This window comes from Gallinula chloropus (assembly GCF_964237585.1).
Source record: "Gallinula chloropus genome assembly, chromosome: 19".
Classification (NCBI taxonomy): domain Eukaryota; kingdom Metazoa; phylum Chordata; class Aves; order Gruiformes; family Rallidae; genus Gallinula; species Gallinula chloropus.
The window spans coordinates 8,827,738-8,852,087 of record NC_140104.1 but is presented as its reverse complement, the minus strand read 5'-3'; the positions used below and the strand labels follow the sequence as shown (position 1 = coordinate 8,852,087).

General features: G+C 47.9%; 1 protein-coding gene across 1 annotated transcript in view; it reads right to left on the bottom strand.

Moving 5' to 3' along the window:
- Positions 1-278: 278 nt before the first annotated feature.
- The window catches only part of GALNT17 (polypeptide N-acetylgalactosaminyltransferase 17), a gene marked incomplete at both ends in the record, with an annotated part of 211,297 nt that continues 187,225 nt past the window's right edge, over positions 279-24,350 (bottom strand). Inside the window, 5 exons of the mRNA XM_084273005.1 lie at positions 279-407; positions 1,442-1,609; positions 9,223-9,318; positions 10,589-10,726; positions 13,960-14,145. Of these exons, the coding sequence (XP_084129131.1) occupies positions 279-407; positions 1,442-1,609; positions 9,223-9,318; positions 10,589-10,726; positions 13,960-14,145 (717 nt within the window). The remainder of the gene's footprint in view (positions 408-1,441; positions 1,610-9,222; positions 9,319-10,588; positions 10,727-13,959; positions 14,146-24,350) is intronic.

Here is a 24,350-nt window from a genome sequence, read left to right as displayed (position 1 = left end):
AGCTTATTACAGTCATTCCAGCAGAAATAAGTGGTACCTTTTAGAGTGCTTGCCAGAAGAAAATAGCAGTTCTGACCCAATTTCACACAGTTGGAATCAGCTGTGGGAGACTAATATACAATAAAAATAAAAAGACACAAATGCCCATTTCCCCCATGTCCTCTCCTAATAACATGAATAAAGCTCTGTTTTGATATTCCGTCCTTTCCAAAGGAGTCCAGAAAGATCAGTCCAAATCTGCCATGCTGTGAGTCAAACTCCTCTGACTCTTTCACCCCTTACTTGATGAAGTTTTTAATTGTCCACCTTTGTCCCGTGCAGCTGCGAAGAATCAGATCGATGCCGGCCATCCCCCTGTTCTCCACTTCCAAGCACCGTCCCGTCCCCTTGTTCAGGATGGCACCATTCTAAAATGAAAGGGGAAAATATTAAAACAAATTAAAGACATGGGATTGCCTGTGAAGCAAGCTGGGACTGTGCCCTCTGCATTGCTGAGAGCACAGAATCACAGAACGACAAGGTTGGAAAAGACCTTTAAGATCATCAGGACCAACCATTCCCATCCTAATCTAAACCAGATCCCTAAGTACCTCATCTACCCTTTTTTAAACACATCCAGGGAAGGTGACTCAGCCCTTCCCTGGGCAGCCTGTTCCAGACACAACTCTTTCAGGGAAGAACTTTTTCCTCACCTCTGCTCTGACCCTGGCCTGGCACAGCTTGAGCCCATTGCCACTTGTCCCATCTCCTGTCCCCTGGCTGAAGAGAACATCACCCACCTCTCTGCACCCTCCTGTCAGGTCAGTGGAGGTGGGGAGAAGGTCTCCCCTCAGCCTCCTCTTCTCCAGGCTGAACACCCCCAGCTCCCTCAGCTGCTCCTCAGAGGATTTGCCCTCCAGCCCCTTCCCCAGCCTGGCTGCCCTTCTCTGGACTCACTCCAGGACCTCAATGTCCTTCTGATGGGGAGGAGCCCATAACTGGACCCAGCACTCAAGGTGCAGCCTTACCAACACTGAGCACTTGGTGATGCAATCCAAACAGTAAAATAGTCCCTAAAATAACCAGTGTGAATCCAACAAGCAACCTTTATCCCTGGCAATATGGATCCCCAACCCATCAGCAACCACAGGACACCTGCAACCTCTACAGAGCGTGGCTGCACCCTGCCTTAGGAGACGTGACACTTCCCTGCAGTGTGTATTAATTACTCATGTGTCACACCACTGGCCAGGTCATATACACCCGAGGGACGGGAAAGGGACCGATCTACTGGAAATTGCCCTCAAATCCTGTCCCTGATCTTTCTTAGCTTTTTCCTTCTGCCCTCAGACCTGGCAGGTCCCCAGGATGATCCTGTCCTCATCCCTCCCTCTCCTGTGTCAGAGATGCTGTGCTGCAGCCCGCAGTTTGGGAAAGGACCCATGGGAGACCCATAACAAACCTGTATGAAATTCCAGCGCTTGTGGAGGCTGCTCTTGACTTTCTCACAATCGAGGAGCTGAGGGAAGCGGCTCTTCACGTTATCCACCAGGCAGCGGGTATCGGGTAGGAGAGTCGTGGTCCCAAGGGCACCGAGGTGGAGGAAGCCCTCCTTGGTGTAGCGTGCAAGCTGGGTGGCAGGAAAGGAGAGGAAAAAAAAACTATAAAAAAGGCAGGAATCTCCTGCCTCCAGTGGAGGCTACAAAGATGATTAAGGGCCTGGAGCATCTCCCCTACAAGGAAAGGCTGAATGAACTGGGACTTGAGAAAAGAAGGTTAAGAGGCGATCTGATCAGTGGTTATCAATATCTCAAGTGTGGGACACAGGGGGAAATGGCCAGCCCCCAGTGGGCTGTGGGCACAGGACAAGGGGCGATGGCCTCAAGTTGAGCACAGGGAGTTCTGCACCAATCTGGGGAAGAACTTCTTCACAGTGAGGGTGCCAGAGCCCTGGGGCAGGCTGCCCAGGGGGGTTGTAGAGTCTCCATCTCTGGAGATATTTCAGCCCCATCTGGACGCCGACCTGTGTGACCTGTCCTAGGGACCCTGCTTTGGCAGGGGGGTTGGTCCTGATGAGCTCTGGAGGTCCCTTCCAACCCCTAGAATTCTGTGAAAAAGACCATCAGTATCTCTGGAGCATCTGAGAGCGACAGAGGAAAGCCCAAGTTTCTGGAGCCCCAGGGAAAAATACCTGTGAGGACAGAGCACAGACAAGAGCACAACCACAAGAGGAAAACCACAACTTCAACCATTTGTTTTGGGGTATTTTTGCTGATGCAGGTGAGGAGTTGGGGCACAGGGAAGGGATACAAGTAACTCTGAGCCTTAAACACACCATGGGGGCAGACTCCTACAGCCTGCTTTGTGCCCTGATGCTCTGCAGGCTGGGGAATGGATGTTTTTCCCTGTTTGTCAGCTGGACTGGCTGCTTGTTCTGGCCCAGCCTGTGGCTTCTCACATGCTTGGGTGAGCCAGCCTTGCTTTGGGCTGCGAATGATGCTGCTGGGGTGTCTGGCATAGCCCTTCAGCAACTCCAACAGCAGCCGGGCAGCAACGTCAGCCAATACATGCTTGTGTCTGTCCCTGTGGATGCGAGCCCAAATCTTCCCTGTGGTTTAGCACTGAAGTGAAGGCTCAGGAGTGCAGCTGTCCCCCTGCAACACCCCCCACACCCCCTCACGCTCCCAGGGCCCCATTTCAGGAGCATCAGGCAGCACTGATGGCTCTTGGCAGGGTTGGGCAGGCAGCACGGAGCTGGCACTGGGATGGCACCCTGAGACAGCCCCACTGTTGCACTGGGGCTGCACACAAAGGGCTCTGTCGTTCCCACTGTTCAAGGAATCCCAGCAAAGTATTTCCCTGAACGTATTTAAATTCAGGAGTGAAAAAGGCTGAATGACAGAGGCCTGCCTTTTAAAGTTCAAGGGAAAGATATACACAGCTGCTTATTTAAATTATGAATCAATCCATTATCTCACAGACAAATAAGGAGTATTCAGCACATTAATTAACTGAGCATATCTCTGACCCAGATGAGACAGTAAATCACACTGGGAGTTAGGGTTATCTCAGTTAGAATAATTCAACACTGAAAATCAAGTTAAAACAATGTAGCAGGGTCTGACTCCAGCCGGTAACCACAGATACAGACACAGTGCCCAAAGGCAAGCTGGCCTTCCCTCTGTGATGCTGCCTGTGGGTTTGGGTGTGCAGCATCTCCAGCTGCCACGGTGCTGCTTGTCCTCCTTGGGATGGGTGCCTGGCATGCTTTGCCAGTGGAGTTATGCTTTCAGGCAACGTGCTGTGAATCAAGGCAGGACCTCTCCTCTCCCTCACAAGTCTGTTTGCCAACAGCATGCATGCCCAGAGGTGGATCCAGCTGTGGTACGAGCGTGCACGCACAGGGCAGCCCACACCACACAGCTGATGCCAGCGTGGGGCACAGCACTGCACAGTACACACTCTCCTGCCCTCAAGGCCCTCTGCAAGGTGGTTCAGAAGATGACAACTGCCTTTAGCTGCGCAGTAAATCCCCCTCCAAAGGGCTGTGCCAGCACACAAGGGAAATGAGAGCAGCCTGTGGAGCTTAACACCATCACCACCTCCTCCTGCCACCGAATCACCACCTCTTCCCAGGCGCAGGGTGCCTGAGCGCAGGATAGGGATCCCATCCACCACCAGCTCTGCTCACGCTGGGTCCGGCTCCCAGCAAGGGAGCTGCCCTGTGCACGTACCTGGCCCAACCTGGGAATGAAGCCCTGGGCATCTCCTGCCTCACTGAAGGCTCAGGTTCACCATTTTCATCAGTTTGATGTTTCAATGAGCCAAGCCTCCAGCAAGACGGTGCTCTCGACCCGACAGTGTCTTTTAAACCATGCAATGCATCAGTCACCTGAATTAATATTTGAGCACCAACACAGAGGCTGCTTGCCTTGCAAAAAGAGAGAGGAATCCTTTCCATAAAGGAAAAGACAAGAGAGACAAGCCCTCTCTGTGACAGACCCAAGAAATCATCCAGAGGTCCCAAATGGACCGACAAGTTGCTCTCCTTCTCCTGTCTCCAAAATGTTTCCTACCAAGTACATAATTACTGTGCTAGACACTTGCCTTTTTTATGATGTTTGGCAGCTTGTCTTCAGACAGTTGGCCTAATGCCCACAGGGCAACACAATTTCTGCTCTTACGTGTTACTGCCTAATGCGGTGGGAAGAATAAGTAGAGCAAAAATCAGCTCTTTCCTGAGGACAGGAGCGGGGCCGGGGTTACAGGAGACAAAACGAGCTGCAAACCAAACACGGGTGTTATGAAAAATACATTAAGTGCATCTATTAGATGTGACACCTATGAGGGGTAAAGAGCCAGACAGATAAAGCCCCAAACATGCAGCTGGATCTTGCACGCTGCCTAATGCTTGCTCTGCTCAGCTCAGCAGCAGCCGCTCCAGCCTGTCCAGCTGTTAAACCTCAGCGTAATCATTCCCAAGCTCCCCCACCTACCTCCAGAGCAGAAGCTCCACTGTGTTCCTAAGGCATTCATGAAAGTTTTGGCTTTTGTGGTATCTTGGCTTTGATGCCTCACTTTTGTTATTTTGCTGCTCTCCCAACTGAGCCGGCTGCAGCAGCCGGGGGTCTCAACCACAGGGTGACAGCCGGGTGTGGAGCACTCGGGTAACTGGGAGTCCTGTGGTGAAGCACCCATCCTGCTGCCCACAGGTCTTTCTTGAGCAAGAAAAATGGAGAAAATATAGAGCAGAGGCCGGCACTGGAGATTGGCAGTGCAGCTGCAGCCTGTCCAGCACTTTCTGGCTGGATTTGCCCAGTAGAAAAGAGAAGGGAAGCACCTCTGTCTCATCCAGAGAGGGGGTGGGTGCCCCATCCCTGGAGGTGTTCAAGGCCAGGTTGGATGTGGCCCTGGGCAATCTCAACTCCAGGCCCGGAGGTTTGTGGCCCTGCCTGTGGCAGGGGGTTGGAACTCTCTGATCCTTGGGGTCCCTTCCAACCCAGACCAGTCTGTGATTCTATGATCACCACATACTGCATTGACCAACATTTTAAGGAGCAGCTCCAGACGGTGTGCTCATGTAAGACCTGAGCCCACCTTAGAAGCTGAAGATGCCACCCAAATGATTTATAACACCAGTAAATTGACTTTCCATTGTTAATGAAACCTTTTGAGTGGCTGCAGCAATTCCCCAAATCAACAACTCAAGCAAAGTTGCCCACCCCACCACAGCCAACACAGCCCTACGATGATCCCTAGGAAAGGCAGCTGATGGGAACTTCTTTGGCTTACGCATGAAAGCTGAACGAACAAGCTGTCGCAGCGAGAGGTTTCTGCGAGTGCTCCTACGGGTACTCAGCATCAGTGTGAACACTGGGGGTAACGCCACTGCTTGGCTCAGGGGTGCTCAAGGACCATGGGGTAGTCAATATGTTGCCTCTTGGGGAGTCTTAATTGTGTAAACCCTGCCTCTCACCCTGGAGTGTACCCAATCCACCCAGCACCACCTGACCAGCCTGTGCTCTTCCCTGTTCCTCCTCATCCTCACAGCACAGCCAGGTAAGCTCTTCCCACAGGAGCTGAGAAGGTTCTTTCAGAGAATGTTTTACTGTTGGATCACATCATTTTTCTCCTCTCAAATGTTTCATAAGGATTGTCCCTTCTGTTCTTGATTCTTTCATTGCTGAGCACCCCAAAAACGTTGCCCACATCAGCAAGTGCCTGAACAAGCCCTTGGAGATCCCGTGGCTGCTTTGTGGTCACTAATGATTTCCTCACATGGTCACCATAGCGCTGAAAGTTAATAGAAGCTGGTCTTTTCTCAAAGGAAATCACTTTACCAATGAAGAAGGAGGATTTGCTGAAGTGCAGCCCAGTCACAGTACATTAATACCAGTCCATGTCATACAACCACTTAAAACCTGAGGTAGTTAATGTAAGAAACCTGTGTTTTCCTGGCTTTGCACAAAGGCAGATGCCTGAAGTCATCTGAGTTTCAATTCTACTCTCCTTGTTCTAAAAATGCTTCAAGTCATCTGTCCTACATCTCACTGCCTGTGAGCAGGTAACAGGCAAACATGGAGGTACCAGCCCGAGGAAGTGCCTGAAGGAATTATCAAGCCTGGCACAAGGCAAGAAACAAAGGGAAAGGCCAAGAGGCAGAACCAGAGGATAACAGTTTAAAAATCTATTACCAAGCTCCCTGGGTAAAAGTGGTTAGTATCGATGAGGTCTTAAACTGCTTAATCAATGTAAATGGCCCCAAGCCACCTTCCCAGGGAGAAACAGGTGTTCAAACACTCAACCTCGCACACTTTGGCCTCTTGCAACATCCCCCACCTTCAGGTACCGCTCTATGGGGCTGCTTTGCCCCAGGTGTGGGGACAGGCAGCCCCCACTGATGCTACATTGCTGAGGCTGATCTCCCACCAGCAAGCTCTCCCCACCAATACATCTTCTTTGCTGATTGTTTCTGGCTGGCTGCATCTCAGGGATGGGAGAAAGTTAATTAGACATCGTAGCACCTTGGAAATAAAAGCTTTGATGACCTTCACTGACTCTATTGGAAAATAATTTAGGGTTGTTTAGCTTCCTTTCTGCACTGAGCACATCATCAAACAGCTGCCATAAGTAAAGCAGACGGTATTTGGGTTTTAAGACAATTTAATCTGAGGTGCTATTTTGTCACCCTTGATACTGCCATGTCCCAGATGATCTCAGTATTGATGGTTTTGTCCTGAAGTTCTGATGCCTAAATGGGCAAAACATATTTTATCCTATAATTAAATGAAATGTGCTGCTGGGTGAACATTATCTTAAGTTTTATAGTATTATAGTGCTTTCTATCACCTTAATATATCACCATAGCTCTGTCACTCCAATGAGGTATTACTATATTATTAGTGTAATACATCATTACAGCAAGGTGTTTTCATGATGTATTGCTTAAAAGATGAAGCCATCAGGAAGAAAAAAAATCTATGAGCAGGCTCAACATAATTACAGGATAAAAGGATACTTCATCATGAAACCTGATGACGATTTGACCTGGAAGTGAATGAGAGAGGGGAGAATGGAAAGCTAATGGGAAAACAAGAGAAAACCCAAAATTTCCCCCCACTGAGGGAGGCTACAACAGAGCTGCTGTCAGCAAAGGTCTATGAAGATGACTAAAGGAGTGGAGCATCTCCACTATGGGGATAGGCTGTAAGAACTGAGGCTGTTCAGCCTTGATCAAAGAAGGTTAAGAGGGGATCTTACTAATGTTTATAAATATCTCAAGTGTGGGACACAGGAGGAAATGGGCAGCCCCTTTTCAGTGCTCTGTGGAGACAGGACAAGGGGCAATGGCTGCAAGTTAGAGCACAGGAGGTTCTGCACCAATGTGTGGAAGAACTTCTTCCTGATGAGGGTGCCAGAGCCCTGGGACAGGCTGCCCATGGGGTGTGGAGTCTCCATCTCTGGAGATATTCCAGCCCCGTCTGGACACCAATGTGTGTGACCTGTCCTAGGGACCCTGCTTTGGCAGGGGGGTTGGACCCAGTGATCTCTGGAGGTCCCTTCCAACCCCTACAATTCTGTGATCTCATACACATTCAGCGCTAGGTCTGGAATCCACTGCACCCAACTGCACCCACCTGAATCCACTGCACCCAACTGCACCCACCTGAATCCACTGCACCCAACTGCACCCACCTGAATCCACTGCACCCAACTGCACCCATCATGCTACACGCTCAGCAGCAAAGACAGAAGCAGAGATTTTAGGGAACCACACAAACCCTGGGAGTGCTTTGGGCACTGAACAACCTAAAAGGAACCATAACTCTTTGTGGTTTATATATATACACACACATGTATATACAAAACAAGCGAGCTATTTGAGCGAAGTATTTACAGTACTTCTAATTATATTCCCAGCAATAAATTACAACACGCAGCCCATTAATTAAACACTGGTAGCGAAAGTCCAATTTCTTTTGTGCAGCGCCCGTGCTTCTGCAAAAGGCTAATTTCAAAGCTTCTGCACTTGCTGATAGCTACTTTTAAAATGCATTTTCAAGGAGTAAAACTAATTGCATGCATCAGGAATCAGAAGAACTGCCAAGAACTGGCTCTCAGCTGGAGAGGGAAGGGACAGCGGGAATGTGGAAGACCAAGAAGAGAAATCTGTGCGGAGCTTGTGCAACAGGAGAGCTGAAAGGAGCCAGGAGTGCGGCAACGTTTGGCTTCAGAACATCAAGTAGGAAAAGAAAATGTCATTAAGTTTAATCAGAAAAACAGTTGAGGGAAAAATAAATAACCTGCTCTTAGCCATTCATCTTAAAGCCCAGGGTTAGCAGACAATGTCAGGCTAATTCAGTTTCTCATACTATAATGCACTTAGAGGTTCAAGTTTCCATCCCCAAAGTCCAAAAGGCAGCTTGTGCCATTTAAGAAAAAACCTGTGTGCATTTTAAGCAACAGCTAGGTTATATTTAGCAGTGGCTCCATCAGCCACAGCTGACTGATCTTTGTTTAAAGGCAAGGAGAAACCACAGTGAGATTTGTCTCTACCCTAAAGAACTCCCACAGCCAGCTCCCAAGCCTGGATAGCTCCTGAATTTTGCAGTTCAGGCTCCGATGAGCTTTGGGATGAGTCCTGGTGAGCCTAGAAAGCCCAGGCTGACCTTACTGGTAGAACAGGCTCTCCACACATTCCCAGCACTTGAATGATACATTTTTTAAGCTGAAAAGAAACTTCCTTTAGTCAGTAAGGCTGCCACATTAAGTCCCCACTTGTTCTACCTCAGTCTTCAACTCACACTCATGCCAGGGAGGCTTATTTTTGCAGATGGAGAATTAAGAGAGTAATCTTTAAGGCCTGTGATAGACCAGAGAACTGGCACTCTGTCTTGCTAAGCCCTGATTAATGGTCCAGGTTTTCAGACCGATCTGATGAGCTCATCACTAAGATGTGACAAAACAAAAGCAGATCTCCTCTCAAGAAAGCCACCAGGAATGGGACTGCATGTTCCCATACCCCAAGGAATGGTTACAAGATTTTTCTCTGAACTCTAATACGTGATTCCCACCTGAAAAGCATCAGTTGGGGCAGAGTAGAGAGGGACAATCCCCTCCCTGAAATTCAAGAGAGAAGCTGACAGACACGCTGCACATTCACCCTCTGTCCTCTGACAATCAGCCTCTGCCAGGTACCACCTGCTCCCATCACACATGGTCCCGGCAGAGGAGGCTCCTCACCTGTGGTCCCCAGCCGTGGCACGGGTACAATATTGCTGTGTGGTTCTCCTGTGGGCCCTGGTCAAGGCAGACGTCTTTCGCCTTGTTGTTTCGAAGCTGGAAGAAATAAAAAGTGGAGTTAGACAGCCCAGCCTCTTCAGAGATAAGCAATAAACTGATGTGCAGCAACATCTCCAGAGTCTCCTGCTACAGAGAGAATATACGGCGCTATATCACTGCACATAATCAGGCAGAGAAAGGTTTAGTGTGCCATATGTTTTCTTTAAATACAGGGACTAATGATGACTGCTTTTATGTAATAATCACCATTCAAAGGAGCCAACTTCCTCGAACACAGTCTTCTTTGTATTTGGTCATGTGTGGTGGTAACAAACATATTTTTAGACTGTCGTCAGCATGTTGCCAGGAACCTGAAATCAATGCAGAACCGCTGGTATTTCATTGAAATCTCAATGTGCTCAACAAGGCAGGGAAAGAAGTCCAGCTAGCACAAGGAACCCCTTTGGGGTTCATCACAGGGATGCAGGAAGAGACACTGAGGTGTCAAGCACCGAAGGGGAGACTTCAGGGGGAGTGTGACAGTGCTGGGTTCATGCTGCAAAGCCCAGTGGCCCCTGAACCCCAGCCACCAGGTCTGTTGATGCAGAGATGTCCCTGCCACAGTCTCCCCATGTAGGGCAACTGCAATAGGGCAATAATGCCTTCTGTAGGGCAATAACACCGTCAAAATCAACTATTTTTGAGAGGTTTTAGCTTAAAGGCATTAGGTAACTTTGATAATAAATCTTTCTCAAAATTAATGCCCAACTGGGGTGCTTGGGTTGTGCTTCAAGAAGCCTTCTCCAACTGCCACTGCTCCATGAGACCTATTGCAAGAGAGCATTATTAGTTCCAATAAATGCCTGGCTTTATATTCCCAGTATGGTCTCAAAGCCAGCAGAGATTGAATTAAGTCTTCTTACTTTATCTTGTCCTTAAGCTGTTGTGACAACGCACTGCATCCTACAGACACCTTGTAAGGAATTAGGCTGGGTTTAAGTTAAAGGGTTCTATAAGATGACTGTGTATTAAAAATATACATACAGTTGCCTAAGCCACAGAGTCAATGGGTAATATAGATCATTTTCTGTCAATGGCCTGAATGAGGCATTAGAACATTTTACTGTCTGTGTTCTCCAAGACCAGGAATAAATCCCAAAATAGGTTTTTAGAAGAAACAGTGAACAGATTTACACAAATTTATATAATTACACACAAATAGATACTTTTGATTCACATTCCTCTCCTTTGAGGCTGTTTCTCACCAGAGACTCACCAGCTGCAGATATTACCAGTCTGATCTAAGGGGCTGCTCAGCCTTAATTACCTCGCCATAAGCAACGGTGTTGTTGTATCTTCTCATTTCTGGATAAACATGGTCCAGGTACCACTGGAAATTTTTACACTTCAGGCTCTTCCTCAATGCTTTTCTCTCAGAAACATCCCCAATGTCGATACCTGGGTTCTGAAAAATAAAGACACAGCACAGCACTGCCCAGTTACTCTTAAATAAGATCAAAGCTGACATTTGGTATCACTTCCAAACCACCTCGGAAAGTGCTGACAGCTGAGTAACTCCATGCAGAGGTCAAGCCAGGGAATTCTGGATTATGTGTGTTCAAGACACAGTCATCCTCACAGAAGGGCAAAGGAAGATGGGTTTCACAGCCCCAGTGAGCAGGTCTCGTGTACTTCTCTCATAGGCAACATCGCAGCAGCCACCAGAGTGATGCTGGACACATTTTGTTCTGGGGAGGTAATTTAGATCCAAATGGGGAAGAAAAGGCTTTGGGGGAGATGCGATGAGTGTGGTGTAACAGAGGTGAGTCATCTCACTGACTGCCTGGGCTTTGGATCCATCTGAGAAAGACAGGGGCACAACAACAAGGTATTTTTAAAATATCCTGCCCCCCAGTTAGGTACAGGAAACCTGATGTCAGTGCACTGAGCACCAAAACCTTTCCCCACCACGGCTGTGTGACCCTGCAAGAGGCAACGCACAGAGCACTGCACAGCTAAAAGGTAGAAAATAAAGGGGGGAAGAAAAGAAGAAGAGAGAGAAGGGTTTAAGATTCATATATAATGGAGGCAGATAGCTAAGGATAAAGGATAAAAAATTACAGGAGCAGAGAAGTTGAGGCTGAACCTCAGAAAAACCTCTTGACAATTTGGACAATTACAAGCTGAAATAGTCTCCCTGGAGACACAGAGGAACCCCACCGCTCAAGGCGATTTAAAAGCAGGCAAAGCCACGATACCTGTTCCCAGAGGAGTAACACTACAGGAGCCAGGGCTGAAGACAGCTGCCCCCCACCTAAACCTCTTACTTCATTACAGAATTTGGGGAACTAACACAGTAGCCAGAAGGAAACCAAAGGTACAGTGCATCCCCTCTTACTGGGGTCTGGGCTTCTGCTCTGGTTTAGCTCCTGCCTTTTGCCATGATCATTAAATACAGCTGGGAAAGCAATTTCCCATTACAACTCCTGTAATGATCTTCTAATGAATTATTCACTCAGCTTGAGAGAAGACACCATTTTGAGGCACGACTGGCAGCTCACAGGCAAAAATAAAGACGATTCGGTGCAGACAGTTAAGACAGGCTGAAATCTGAGTGGGTGACATGGGATGTGGAGCAAAGTGGGACCTCAAACCAGTCGGCACCTGTAATTTCAGTGCCTGAGGTTTGAATAGAGTGGTTTTGAATACAACAGCATCACAAACAAATTCAATGTATTTCCATAACCCACCTGTCAAACAAGGCTTCTCTAAAATTAAATCTCCATTTTACTGGTGTGACCTATATAAAAATCCCAAACCATTTTAAAGGTAACCCAGCTCTGTTTCCCCAGACCCACCCTTGGTGCCGATTCACGTGATCCTGCCTGTTCTGAGCCGTACAGGACCCTGTGGCTTCACACCAAATTTTTATCCCTTTTTGCCATGCTCCAAAACTGTTCCCAAGCCGAAGCACAGTGACTTATCTCTCACAGCGAATCAACCCTGGGATCGGGGCTGAAACCGTAATAATTTATCATCCCCGCCCATGAGTGGTTGGATCTTTTTTAAGAGATACCTGAAATGAGTCCTGCAAGCAACTCTCTGCCTCTCCGGATGCTCGAGCGATGCCTGTCACAGCCAGTGCCCTCCTGCAGCTTGCTGGGTAAACAGCGTTTCTTTCCATCTCTATTCATCTCCTTCTCAATAACAAACTAATCCCAACTCGCCACCACGCCAGGACGACAAACGGGCAGTGTAGGCAGCTCATCGACCCTTCCCAGGGTTCCACTGCTCTCTAACACAGCATGAGGCATGAGGCTGTGGCTGCTGTGGCTCCACATGCCAGCAACTCTCCCCAGATGTCACCTTCCCTCAGACAGCAGCAGCAGCTTGTGTTCATGTGTCTTCCAAAATGCCCCGGCACACAGCGCTGCCAGCCGGGGACGCTGCCGCAGCAGGATCGGGACCACGGCAGCTCTTGGTGACAGGGTGTGATCCACAGGGATATTTCATATTTATGTTGAGCACAAGAAGGGTGGCTATAAGGAACTGCTCATGTGGGGCCTGGCTACTCAGGGCAATGGATTTTCCTCACTGCAACCCAGTGCTAGTGCCAACATACACTGCAAGGGGAGCAGGTTCTGCACCGAATCCGTGTCCCACACATCACTGAGAGCATCACAGACTCCCACTCTCCACTACTCCCTTCCTCTCCACCTGGCAGGACCAGATCCAGGGCTGCTCCAGGCAGCATTTGGAGCCAGGAGGCTGGAGATCCTCCAGGTTTTCATGCTTAGACATACCCTGCACAATGACCAGAGCTCAAGCAGCAGCCCTGGGCCTACAAGAAGTCCTCCTGGATCCCGCAGAGCTTTATGCAGAAGAACAGGGAATCACCTGGTGAGCATCACATGCAGGACATGTCCCTGGGGCACAGTCATCCTGTCTTGCTGGTGGGACCCCATGGTTTTCCACACAGCGGTCTTCACATGAAAAATCATGTGTGTCACAGCTAAAACCCAGCCATTTCCAAACAGAAACAGATATAATGACCAAAGCTATTTAAAGAGAGTGGGTTTTGGGCATTTGCATGCGGTGCTGCTGGGAGGGGATCTCCTTCTGTGAGCCACCAACTGCCAATCCTTTACCTCTGACCACGGTTTCTAAGTGCTGATGGCTTTGACTTCCCCACCACTGGGAAAGCAAAGGGCCCGGGCGCCTGGACCACACACATTCGCAGCGAGCGCTGGGCAACACCAGCGTCTGTGAACTTGGAAACCTGAGCTGGGCTGCACGTAACCCGGACCTGCCCGAGCTGCAGGAAGGAAACCTCATGCACTAATGATGCTGATATTCATCATCTTCTGCCAACTGACTTTACTGACAGGCTCCATCTGCAGAGCGATGTAATGACATAAACTCATGCTGTGGAAACACCTCGATGGGGAGGTAAACACTACAATACAAGTTCAATTTTTAGAAATGAAAATAAAAAGGCTGATGTGAACCATAGGAATTCCTCCCAGGTCTGCAGGTTTTGCAGCATCTCTGCCAAAGCTGTGGGAGCTCTGCTGACTTCCACATCTGGGGATGGACCCCAAGGTATTTTGGGCTCCCCTTCAACCATGGGCACTAAATGCTCTATAATTCATGTTTTTAACACAATTAAAAACCTAGGATGGGGTGTGATGGCCGTACCTCCAGCGGCAGGTTCCACGCGATGTAGACATGCGATTTGTAGTCATCCATCCACACCTCGGCCACCCGCAGCGCGTTGCGTTTGGTGTAGAAGCCGATGTTGTTGTTGTAGGGCTTCTTCTTGCGCTCGATGTGAGCCACCCTGGAACAGGGCAGGACCTCCATGCTGCCGCCGCACAGCCACACCTGCAACAAGCCCATAAGACCATCAGCACCAGGCCCTGCTGTGACACAAAGGGTCCATGTATAAATTACTTAAAGAGAATTAAGTGGTGGGGTTTGAGTTTTTTGCAAAGACCCTGTCCAGTGCAGACTGTCACATCATGTAGCTGGGAAATGGAAACCCATGGGGAGGTTTGAACTTTGCTCAGTGGTGAGACACGCAGGGAGAATTTAACCGGAGATGAAACACGTGTCGACTTCAGAGGGAGCAGGTCTATATCCAGCACGTGGTATCAACGCTTTGTAGGATGAAGAGCTGAGTTTACAGCAATGTTGCTACTAAATAAAAAGGATTAGCGACTGCAATACAATTGCAAGCTCCCCTCCTGCAGAAGGGATGACTCAGAGAAACATATGGCTGGGACAGATTTCTCCCACTTGCAAACATTTGTTCATTATTTTCCTTTCACATGCTGTTTAAAATTCCCTTAAATCAAAGTTTACAAGTTAATAAAAATTCTTGAGATCATCTTTCTTATCAGAACTCACAGGAACACTTGCCATACCTGAGTTCTTCCCTCCCGGTTTGTCTTCACCAAGCAGTTATTTATCCTGAAGACATGTACCCAGGACACCAGGCACCGGGCAATCGCTACAAACACATATGCCAAACAGGCCTAATAAGCCCAGTTCCTCATATTTCGCAGTCTGCTCCGCATTATCATTTTGCACAGTTGTTGTAACACCCATAGTTTCTGGGATCTCTTCCAGGCTTCACCACCTTTTATCCCATCTGCGGTCCCTAAATTTCTTTGGCCCCGCTAAATCCGTTCTCCCAGCACCACAAAGAGACTCCTGGTCCTATCAGTTCCCCTTTTGAATCTGGAAGTGGTTTTAGCAGATCCCAACACAAGGCCTGGGCATCTCCCAGACGACACAAGTAAGCGACAGTCCTGTGGGGAGATGTTTTGCCTTGGGGTAATCCTACTACTTGTTCTGTCCTTGCTCGTGTTGCTGCAGAACATAGGAGCCCACACCAAAACCAATCAGACCCCGTTTATTAGCTGGTGCAGAAACATGGAGCAAAAAAAAAATTCCATCTCAGTCTTGTTCCATCATTTGACCTGTCTGAACATTGTAAACACGATTTCATGCCTCCAGAGCGAATTCAGAGCTGAACTCTGAGATGAGGGCACGCCCATGCCTCCTACCCAGCCCCAGCCACGCTCACCTCCAGCCAGCTAAATCCATAAGGTCTACTCGGAGATGTGCACCAGGCCACATGCTGGCACAGCAAAGAAGTGAACAAGGTCGTTTTAAAGAAAAAAATAAATAATTGAAGGAATATTCCCAAGAAAATAGCTTGACAAACTCTGCCTGAGTTTCTTGCTTGCTCAATTCTGTAGTTTCTCAAAGTTGCAGTGAAGCTGGAGCATCAAGCTCAAGCCTTGGGTGCTCCCAAAGCTGCTAGGTTCAACCACAACATTGAATAAAACTGCCAGCCCTGGGAGCTCCCCAGCACCACCTGTCTGTACAGGTTTGGGGATTTGTTAGGGCTTTGTCCTGATTTGAGATGAGAATAATTATTTTTAAAATGTAAAAAAAAAAGGTGACATAATTAAATGTCATTTTCCAGCATGCTTGCCTCTGGCAGTAAAGGTGCAATATTGTCTTTCTGTGCTGTAGTTAATTAATTCACATGGCTAGGCAGCTTTCCTGGATTTCTGGAACATCTGTACAAACTATCTGGGAATGTGCACGTCGCAACAGGATGAGAGAGAGAGTTCTGAGTGATACACATACACAAGCCATTTCTAGAGAGATTAATAATAAATGAATTTGAAAAAGGTACTTATGCAACAAAAGGCCTTCTATCTCCTAAACAAGGCCCAAATTATCATTATAAGCTAAAAAATCTGTTTTTACAAGGCATTTTTTACAAGCCATTTTTGCTGTCAAGACCAGGAGCAAAGAGAACTATGCCACAGGAAACCCCGAGTCGCACCCGGCATCACTGTCTTCAGTGTACCGAGGCTAAACCATGGCCTTAGGTAGACAGTGTCTGTCCTGTGGCCTGGCAAGGACTTTCTGTACCTGCTGACATCACAGAATCACTAGGTGGGAAAAAATCTTTGAGATCAGAGTCCAACCATACCTGTCCTCTACTAAACCATATCCCTGGAGCATCTCATCTACCCGTCTGTTAAACACACCCAGGGTCGGTGACTCAGCTCCTCCCTGGGCAGCCTGTTCCAGTGCCCAATAACCCTTTTGGGGAAGAACTTTTTCCTAATGTCTGGTCTGACCCTACCCTGGCACAGCTTGAGCCCATTCCCTCTCATCCCATCACCTGTCAACTGGGCAAAGAGACCAACCCCCACCTCTCTGCACCCTCCTGTCAGGTCAGTGTAGGCGGTGATAAGGTCTCCCCTCAGCCTCCTCTTCTCCAGGCTAAACACCCCCAGTTCCCAGTTCCAAACCCCCAGATGAACAGGTCCACTAGTGACAGCACAGGGCTTGCACTCCAAAAGACATCCTCCACAGCCATGAAGCACTGAAGTGTCTCTGCTCTACCAGCTTTGATGCCTTATCCCTGCAGTAACCATGTCCATGGAGCAGTGGGAAAGATCCCAGATTTCCTTCTCTTGGCACCAACATGAGATGAGCTGTGTGACACCCCAACAGCCTCAGCAGGCTCTCCATCCTCCAGCAAGGCTGGAGTCATCACATCACTGATGCCCTGACGCATCTCAGTCCATCACCCTGCTCAGCTGTGCACACTCGTGCTGAGGCAGCCGCCTCTGCTGAGTTCCCTGGCACTAACATCCCAACCTGCAGCAACTCCATCCCTGTGGCACTTGGACCCTGAGGACAGAAGGGTTTTTGGGAACCTTCATTTCTGTCCCTGTTGAGCAGCTATTTGTCCCAGCAACAACCTTTAACAGCCAGATTACCTTACTGAGAAGTAGATTTTAAATGCTCAGAGCAAATAAACCTACAATTGCTTAAGATACTCTACTGCAACTAACAGCATTAACAGGACAATCAGTCCAATGTGCTGCTTCAGCTAATTCCTTGGAGAATTATCTCTTAGTAGATGGGTAATCAAGAGCCAGTACAAACATTACGACCAATCAGAAAAATAAGGTATTGTCAAATTAATTCATGTTTAGCCTATTGAACAAGGCAGAGTCTTCCTACAAGGGATGAAATCATGATAATTTTGTTTTATAAAATAGGTATGGGGGTGGTGGAAAGCCGTGTTCAAAGACTCAAGACAGAGTATGTAACACCGCAGGTAAAATATGATGAGCAAGTCTCAAGTTTCTCCCTTGTTTTCTGATGTTCAAATCTCAACACGACTATTAGCTCGCCAGTCATCCGCCCGTACAGAGAGGCAGAATTAAAAATAGAAGCATCCCCCTCCAGTAAATGGCAGTGACTCAGTAACTTCTCCATCAGTCTACACACAGGAGTAATCAAACACACGGAAAGATGCTTGGTTTTATAAATAACCAGTTAACACTAAATTCTAGTGAAGAAATCCCAGAGAAACAAACAGAAAACAAATCCATCACCCAGAGATCTTTGATGTGTTTTTCAGCAAGCTGATGCATAATACACTTGTAATGATTTTCCAGGAAAATGTGACTGTCCTAAGAATTCAGTATGGAAAAGCAGCAATTCCTCTCAAGCAGTCAAACATCTGAATGCCACTGAGACATCTGCATCTGCCATTTACTTCTAGAAGCTGCTGCACATGTGGGAGACAAACTCTGGTTAGCAGGAGACTTCGTTGCCATGCTCCAATGATGGGGAAACCCAGCTTTGCCTTCTAATCACCCTCTTGAAGCATGAAGTCATCATGGATGTGTGAAAGCATTCGTAATACAGCCAGTGTCTTGGTGACCTGTGCTGGGGAGAACCCAAAGTGGGGAGCCCATCTGGCATAATGCAGTAGAGCAGGAGAGCTTCAAGGGAGTCCAGGCACCTCTCTTGCCTGCACCCATGACACCTACCAGCCAAGACATCAGCATCTCCTCGGCCATCCGCCTTCAGGCTTCCATCTGTAAACTCAAAGTTGTTTTTTCCAGTGCTCTTACAGAGCACTCTATACAGCTTCATTCCTTGCATATGTCCTGCATTCAGCCTAGGCCACAGCTGACCACAGTGTTTGGGAGCATCCTGGAAACACTGGCGACCAGGATGGTTAGATGGGACTGCGACCAGGGCATGGGAGGAGACACCTTGTTGGAGTTGCTGGCCAAGCTCCTGCCTTGAGGCTGGCTGTGCCAGGGCTCTCAGGGCTTTACAGGTCTTGTTGGCTCGGTGGGAGCAGCCCAGATGATGTGCTTTGGGCAAGCAGGAGGATGCTGCTGAGCACTGGAGCTGCTGCCTTGTCCTCTCTGGCAGGGGAGAGCTGCTTGCCCCAACACGTTGTCCCCTTCGGCTCACCCCATGGAGCCAGGGCCCCTCGGGACTCCCTCCTCTAGGTGCAGGTGCAGCAGCAGCATTGGTCCAGCCAGCACCCACTGAGCAGCAAAGGACATACAGGGGAAGGCACAGATACAGCTCTAGCAGGAGAATGGGGGAAAGAATTAACTTGTCAAACAGAGGTTTGGTGCATATATACTATGAAAACCTGACTCCCCTCCCCAGCCTTCGGCAACCAGTCCTTGCTGTGCCATGGTGCCCACTGGCAGGGAAGCAGAAGATAAATTTGTAACTTGAGGAGAATATTTTCATCATTAAACACTGAGGCAGGGGCTGCTTCCCCTGGGATGGCAAAATAACTTGTACATCCTGCTTCCCTTCACAGGGCTGCAAGCCATACAAGGGAATTCAGGCTCACCATCTGGTTTTTGCACAAATAAAGCCAACATCAGAGAAAGAGAGAAGGAATTCTGCAAGATCATGGGCAGACCTGAGGCCGGCCCTTCGCTCCCTTCCAGCCCCCAGAGTGCCAGGACGGTGCCCTGCCCCAGCCCAGCACCTTCTCCCCACAGCCATCAGCATCTCCAGATGAGAGAGCGTGATGGTCTTACCAGCCCCAGGCTGCTGCCTTGTATAATGGCTGCGCTTCCTCCTCATCCCTGGGATATCATTAATAATAATAATAATAAAAAATCGGAAGGGACAGTGACTACCTTGGGTCCTGGATGTGGCATTCTAGCTGGAGCTCAGCATGACATCTGCAACGAACACTGACAGCTCCCATTAAAGGATCCTGACTTTAGTTCCTTATAACTTTGCTGAATTTTAACTATTCAGACTGAAATATATCCTAAACCGGCTGGAGCCCGCCTGCAGGTAATGCAAATAGACATCGTGTCTAATGGTGTCAAGATGAGTCTGCAAGGTAAACTTTTCATCTCTGGATGTATTGTGACAGAGGGAAATTGGGTGGGGTAAATCCCACTCCTAACTTTCATTACACAAACGCCAGGCTTTTTCAGCTGATAACTTCATTTCTAAGGTGATTAGCAAAACCCTGCCTTAATTAGCAATAGATTTCCCATTTAACAGCTTTGCCTTATCTTCACCCCCCTCCTTTCTTTTAAAAGTAACTTCCTAAGTTAAGGGAAAAACACAATTACCCAGAGCGGCTAAAATAATAAGGAATGTATCAGAACAAAGACCTAAATAATAAAATCAAGAAACAGCAAAAAAGGCAAAGAAATAATCATTCCTCCACATGTTCCCTGGTATAGTTCTGAGAGACAGTATCGCTCCAAATTACTCCTTTTTTCAGAGGAAACACCACATACAGACACTTATCTGAAGCAGTCTCTATCCTTTGCACCCCCACTTTGGCAGTGCTCGATCCCATGTCCCTCAGGACAGCTTGAGCTGCCAAATCCCACTCCCCAAGACACCAGAGCAGCAAAGGGGTCAGGGACAGGATGATGAAGGGCCTCACCAAACCTCTGCAATGCCCTGTGCCCTGAGCATGGCTCTGCTGCTCATCAGTGGGAAGTGGGCGTTCTGTGATAGTGGGGATGAGACTCAGGTGGGCGATGCCGACGTGGGGCAGGGCAGCCTGGGGCAAAGTCCCTGTTCCTGGGCAGTGATGGCTTGTGTGAGGAGAGGTAAACGCAGCACATCTTTGGGGTAACCATCCCTTACACTTAATATTCTTCTTGAAAAGAGAGGAGGTGATGCAGTACCTGCTTGTTATTTAAAGGTGGTATGTTGGTCTTACTCCCTCTCATAGTTCGGTACTTAAGAGTTGTAACTTCAGAGCAGCGCCTTTACTCCCTGGATGCAAGGGTCCTGTAACATATCACTGAGAGATACACACCACAGTGAGCCTGTTAAACCCAAATTTTGGTAAACAAACACCTCCACATCGTTAGCTGATGGCTGCTTATGGGTGACAATCAGAAGTCATATACCTCTCACACCCAGCAAGCTGGACAATGTTTTATATCTCTCTATGTACACGTTAAATCCTGCATGATCACTGAAGTGCTCCTTCAAGCTATTGTGAATGCTGCTATCTCGTGTAACAATCACAGTGAGTACTTTAGTAGAAATGATAAGTTGAATCACATGAAGATGAGTTACGGAACCACACACAGAGGGGAAGAAGAAAAAGAAGGAAAATCAGCTCTCTTTGGGAACTTTTCACTTCCCTGTGGTGGGATACAGTATTCATCATCTCCACAGGTGGACAGCAGCACTCCTTGAAGAGGATTGCCTCTTAATTAGGGTATGTGGATTCCCACAGTTCACATCAAGGGAGGACTGGTGGCATTGGTACAAAAGCAGCAAATGTCCCACCTCTGAGGTCACTTTGCTACAGATCCAGCAAAGGTGCCATGTGGTATCGACAGCCAAGACCAAGAGCCAGACCAACCAGATGGTGACACATTTCTATGTGCAAGGAGAGGCAAATCCTCTGGTTCTGTTGTCCCTCATGCAGACCAGGACCCAACAAAGACCCTCCTCTTGTTGGAAATCTTGATGCAACTTTGTCCTGCTCAACTAATAAATTATCTGGGAAATCTTCATGAAGCAGCAAGAGAGAGTTGGCATTGTGCAGCTGCAATGGGAAAAAGGATGTTGTGGCTAAGCCTGTAATTTGTGTTCCCCCTCATGAGGCCACAGAAGTCTTTTCTAAGAGGCTTAAGGCAAAGCAACCCGATGGGGTGTGGTGTTCACCTGCCATCTCCTTAAAATAGGACTTCTGAACAGACCTGTCCTTACCTGACCATCTCAGCCCACGTCCATTCAAGCAGGAGGAGAGAGCAACACCATGATTAAAACAACAGTTTCTTTTTCGGCGTTCCTTCTCTCACATTTCATCCTCACAGATGATACCACTTTGGACAGGTTCCTGTCTATGTTGTGCCAGAACAATAACAGAAATGCCCAGCTTGTCCAGTGTCCAACTGTCTCACCCTTCCTGCTGAGACTAAGAAATCCATTCCTTTTGTAACAGCCCCTTAAAAATGCCAAATAAGGTTGGAACTCAGGTGTGCAATTCGCTCCACGAATCCCAACCCACAGCAGTACTGGGTAAGAGCCACAAAGAGGTTGTCATCCTCTTAATGCAGTTGGGAACATAATGAGTTTATCATTTGACATGTCAGAGCCATTAGAACGAAGCCAGCTTCACCTGAGTGCAAAGCAGTGATTGCTCTGCACTGCCACAGTTCAAGCAGAATGATAGGTACACACTGCAACTAGGTTTGCTCAAACCCAAGGCTTTTCCAATGAAAAACGTGCACTCTGCTTCTCCAACAAATGCAACCCCATCTGTTTGAAACAGGGCATCATTCCAGCTACAACAGGTATTGATTTGACTTTATCATCAGATAAGATGCCTAAGAATGGCCTTGGTGGGAAGCTACATTTAAAAGACTCCGATCACAAAGCATGACACAGGGAGGATTACCTGTAGTAGCAAAGGTCTGCAGCCTCTTGGCTCAAAAAATCTGCTGAAAAGCAACATTTCATTTCTTATTGCATGGGGACTGGGATTTTAATAGCTGCAAAATTAAACATCAGCAACCAGAGCCACAGTAGCTTTGTCACTTTAGGGCTTCCAAAAGTTTGAGGGGTTTTTTAGTTTAAAAAAAAAAAAAAAAAAAGATGAACAGAGTATTTTTAAATCCACATCTTGCAAACACTTGGGGAAACTGGGAAGATGCTCTTCCATCTGAACTCCCAGCCTTGGCTGGAGCCAAAAATCTTTACCACCAGCTCCCATATGGCTGAGTCCTACACTGTTGCAGAGCAGAAAGCTCCAGGGACACGCTGAGGTGCTCTGCAACCATCATGGTATAAATCTGGGTCTCTCCTAATAAGTTTAGTACTAAAATTCCTCAGTATGCTGATGGTATCTGATCAGCCTTGGCAGCATGACAAGGACCTGATTATGTTGTAATAGTATAATGCAAAGATTATTACTGACTCATAAAAGACAAGTGCCTCAAAAACAGCATCAACAATACCTGCAAGCCTTTTCAGGAGGAGGAGAACACGCTGGGCTTTCTACGCTCGCAGTAAAGAAATTACCAGCAGGATCTGACCCTGAACTACTTGGAGATTGCACTTTTTTCCTCTTTTTTTTTTTTTCTTAATTTTATTGCCAGTAATGTACCAAAAGCATCTTGATCTCATTTTCCTATTACCATTTCTGTCAAAGCTGTAAAAATAAAATAGCGTAAATAGCGCAACAGAATTTTGATCTATTTTTCATGCAAAAAAGCCTTCAGAGAAAATTATCCCTAGACTGTTCTGTGGACTAACACAGTTGCACATGGAGAGTGGCAGGAGGAGGGGGGGAAGGTGCCGTGTATCATTTTAACCATAAGAGGCAGTTCTGAAAGAGAATTATTTATGCGGAGAGAGGCTGGCGCGTGATAGAGCAGCTCCGGAGCTGACAGCACCCCAGCTCCACTGAGCTATTTCCCATCCTCATAACTCCAGCACATCACGACCACGGCTTTTGTGATCTGTAATTATAGATACCCTCTCATCAGACGCTGATGGGGAAGGCACTGGAAGGAAGCCGAGCTCCTCCATGGATGCTCAGATACGGATCCGACCCAGTGTGACTCAGCCTACATCCTCTGCAGAAAACCGCTCAGGTAACTCATTGAAATGAGCAGCTAACGAGTCTAAAACTAGAGCATGCAAATATAGAGGGAGGAAATGTCTGCATGTGTCTTTTATTTGGTGTGAATGCCTACAAGCACGTACAGGGACACCAGGGGCTTTCAGTGCTCAAAGCCGGACAGATGATGGTTCCTAAGCTCTCCGACGGTTTTGCCACAGCCTCTCTCACTCACGATACTCAGAAAGGGTCTGAACAACAGTGCTGGAACTCGGTGTCAGGTTTAACTAAGGCTCTCCACCTTAGGTTTAGACCTGGTTCTAAACTAAGGGACAACAATTCTTGGGCCAGCCAAAACCAAGAGCGATGCTGGGTCCCCGCCGAGCCCTGCCACTCCAGCAGTGACTTACAGGCAGCTCAGGTGGGCAAGCAGCATTTGGAGCCGAGCTGTCACTTGACACCTTTCAGAGGGGAAAAGCACGTTCTCCTCTGCAGGCTGCAGCGTGCTGCTGCTCACCCACTCTCCCTCTCAGCACCGAGTCCGCTACAGATGGACTTAGTGTCTGCAAGTGTGAGATGTATAACTAAGGCCCAAACCAGATGGTCAGAGACCAGGGCAGCTCTGTCATATTTTTGCCATTCACTCTGCCATCTGCTTATTTTCTCTGGCAGTGCTAAAATCCCCCTTCAGTGGAGCTGCTTCCTACTTGGAAACAATGAATACTTTGCAACTCAAAGCAAGTATGAAAGTTTAAAACCTGAGCAATTGCCGTGGCTCTGAAGCTATCATCAGTGAAACCCCTGACAACCAACCGTCGCAGACAGCCTTCAACCTCTGCTAAAAAGGATGTCGAAATTCTGGTAGACATGCAGGTAAAGAAAGCATCGTGCAAAAGATTCTTTAAGATTAATAACCTACTAACAGCTGCTCATCTCAACATGGTAGGTACCATCACCTGTTGTGCATCACTCCTTCAAGTCAGGCCAATGCCTGAAACATTGCCCATCAGGACAGAAGAGCCGCTGAGCTGGAGCTGTGGGTTTAGATTTGAAAGCCCTGTCTTTAGGGGCAGTGTTTAGGGTAATAACTGTGGCACAGCTGCTTCATCTATCCATGAAACACTCCGGGACCATCGAATTACTTCGGTGGCCATCCAGCTGGCCT